The sequence below is a fragment of the Microtus ochrogaster genome, unplaced genomic scaffold (genome assembly GCF_000317375.1).
Source record: "Microtus ochrogaster isolate Prairie Vole_2 unplaced genomic scaffold, MicOch1.0 UNK87, whole genome shotgun sequence".
Taxonomy (NCBI): domain Eukaryota; kingdom Metazoa; phylum Chordata; class Mammalia; order Rodentia; family Cricetidae; genus Microtus; species Microtus ochrogaster.
Window position 1 is genome coordinate 66,723 of NW_004949185.1, and position 1,509 is coordinate 68,231.

The window sequence follows — 1,509 nt, forward strand, 5'->3', positions numbered from 1 at the left end:
GCAGAAACCTTTAAAAAAAAAAGTAAAATCAAAATTAGGTGGAGACATTTGGTGGTGTCATAGTCTCTTATCTTTTCTTACTGTACAATCAGTCTCTAGTAAAAAGGGGCTTGTGTGAGCCAGTGTGTGTGTGTTTTCCTGTGTGTAGTGTGTCTGTGTGTGCACGCGTGGTCCTTACAAGGCCTGCTGTGGGTGGAGGAGCAGAAGCCCTCCTGGTTCAGTGAAGCAGCACCCAGGCAGGTAGGTCAATACAGCTCAGGTGCAAGGCTCAGGCACCACACCCTCTGTTCTGCCCTGGCCATCTTGTCAGCAGGATTTTGTTCCAGCTTGGTGTATAAGGAGTGCTCAGACATTTCTTCAACAGAGATGCTCAACTTCCTTAGACATGTTTGGAGTCAATATTTCTTACCCTGAACAGCTGGATTGCTCCTTCACCTTCCTTTTTCTCTTTAATTATTTCCTTGTCCTTTTGCCCCAAATGCTGGACCTGTGTCTCAATCTGCACCTGTGGGGAGAGAATGCTTCAGTCAGGTTCTGCCCCTAGGAAGGCAGGGAAGATATCCCAGAGTACTGATGTTATTATTAGCAGCCCCCCCCCTTTCTTTCTCAGGGATCAACCCAATTTTCTCCTTGTATTATGTGATCCTAGGGTCAAAGTCAAGTCCTCAGACTTGGTGGTAAGTGCCTTTAGTCTCTCCCCTGCCCCCAAAGTACTATTCTGATTATTCTTCTTGCCTTGAGTACAGATTGGAATTTCCCAGAACCTGGGTCTTTGAGCTCACTGGGCTCAGCTGCAAACTGCCAATTCAAGTGTTAAGAGTGCAGCAGTTAGTGCCAATCAGATGGAAAAGGCAGCAGTTCCCAGGTCCCCAGGGAATTCTACTCTGCTGAGCTGGGGACAGAGAAGGAGACAGGTGCCTACCTTGTAGTTCTGGGCAGCCTCATCTATCACGGTAAGTTCATGGGTTTTGTGGTCCTTGGAGTCACGACACACCAAGCAGAGGAACTCTCCATCTTTCTCACAGAAATAATGGAACTTTTCTTTGTGCTTCTGACATCTTGGCTCTTCTTCAGATTGGACCTCAGCAGGATCTATAGCTAGGAATTTCTCTGCAAGACTAGCCAACTGCTTATTGGGCTTGAATGCATTCTTATCCACAGGGAGTTTGCAGAGTGGACATTGGGGGTTTTCTGTAGCTGTAGTTTTCTGATTGATGCATTGCAGACAGAAGTTGTGCCCACAGTCAATGGTGACAGGATCCTGTAGAATTTCTATGCAAATGGGGCAGATCACATCCTCCAGTAGTTTGCTGGTCCGCTTTAGGCTTGTCATGATGAAGCAGCAAGGCTAACTTGATATGTGAAAGCCCAGAAGTCCGAGGCAGGTGCCAGGACTGGCAAGAGAAAATGAAACAGGAAGCAGAGGCTCAAGAGCCTCTCAATTGGAAGACTAGAGAAGAACAAATGAAGAGGGGGTGGAGTAAATAACAACAGAGAAGAGGAAAACTT

General features: G+C 46.8%; 1 protein-coding gene across 1 annotated transcript in view; it reads right to left on the reverse strand.

The window, feature by feature from the left end:
- Positions 1 to 1,333, reverse strand: part of LOC101997143 (E3 ubiquitin-protein ligase TRIM31-like) — a 15,476-nt gene extending 14,143 nt beyond the window's left edge. Inside the window, exons 1-2 of the mRNA XM_005370851.1 lie at positions 923 to 1,333; positions 410 to 505 (exon numbers count right to left, since the gene is read on the reverse strand). Of these exons, the coding sequence (XP_005370908.1) occupies positions 410 to 505; positions 923 to 1,333 (507 nt within the window). The remainder of the gene's footprint in view (positions 1 to 409; positions 506 to 922) is intronic.
- Between the last annotated feature and the right edge of the window lie 176 nt (positions 1,334 to 1,509).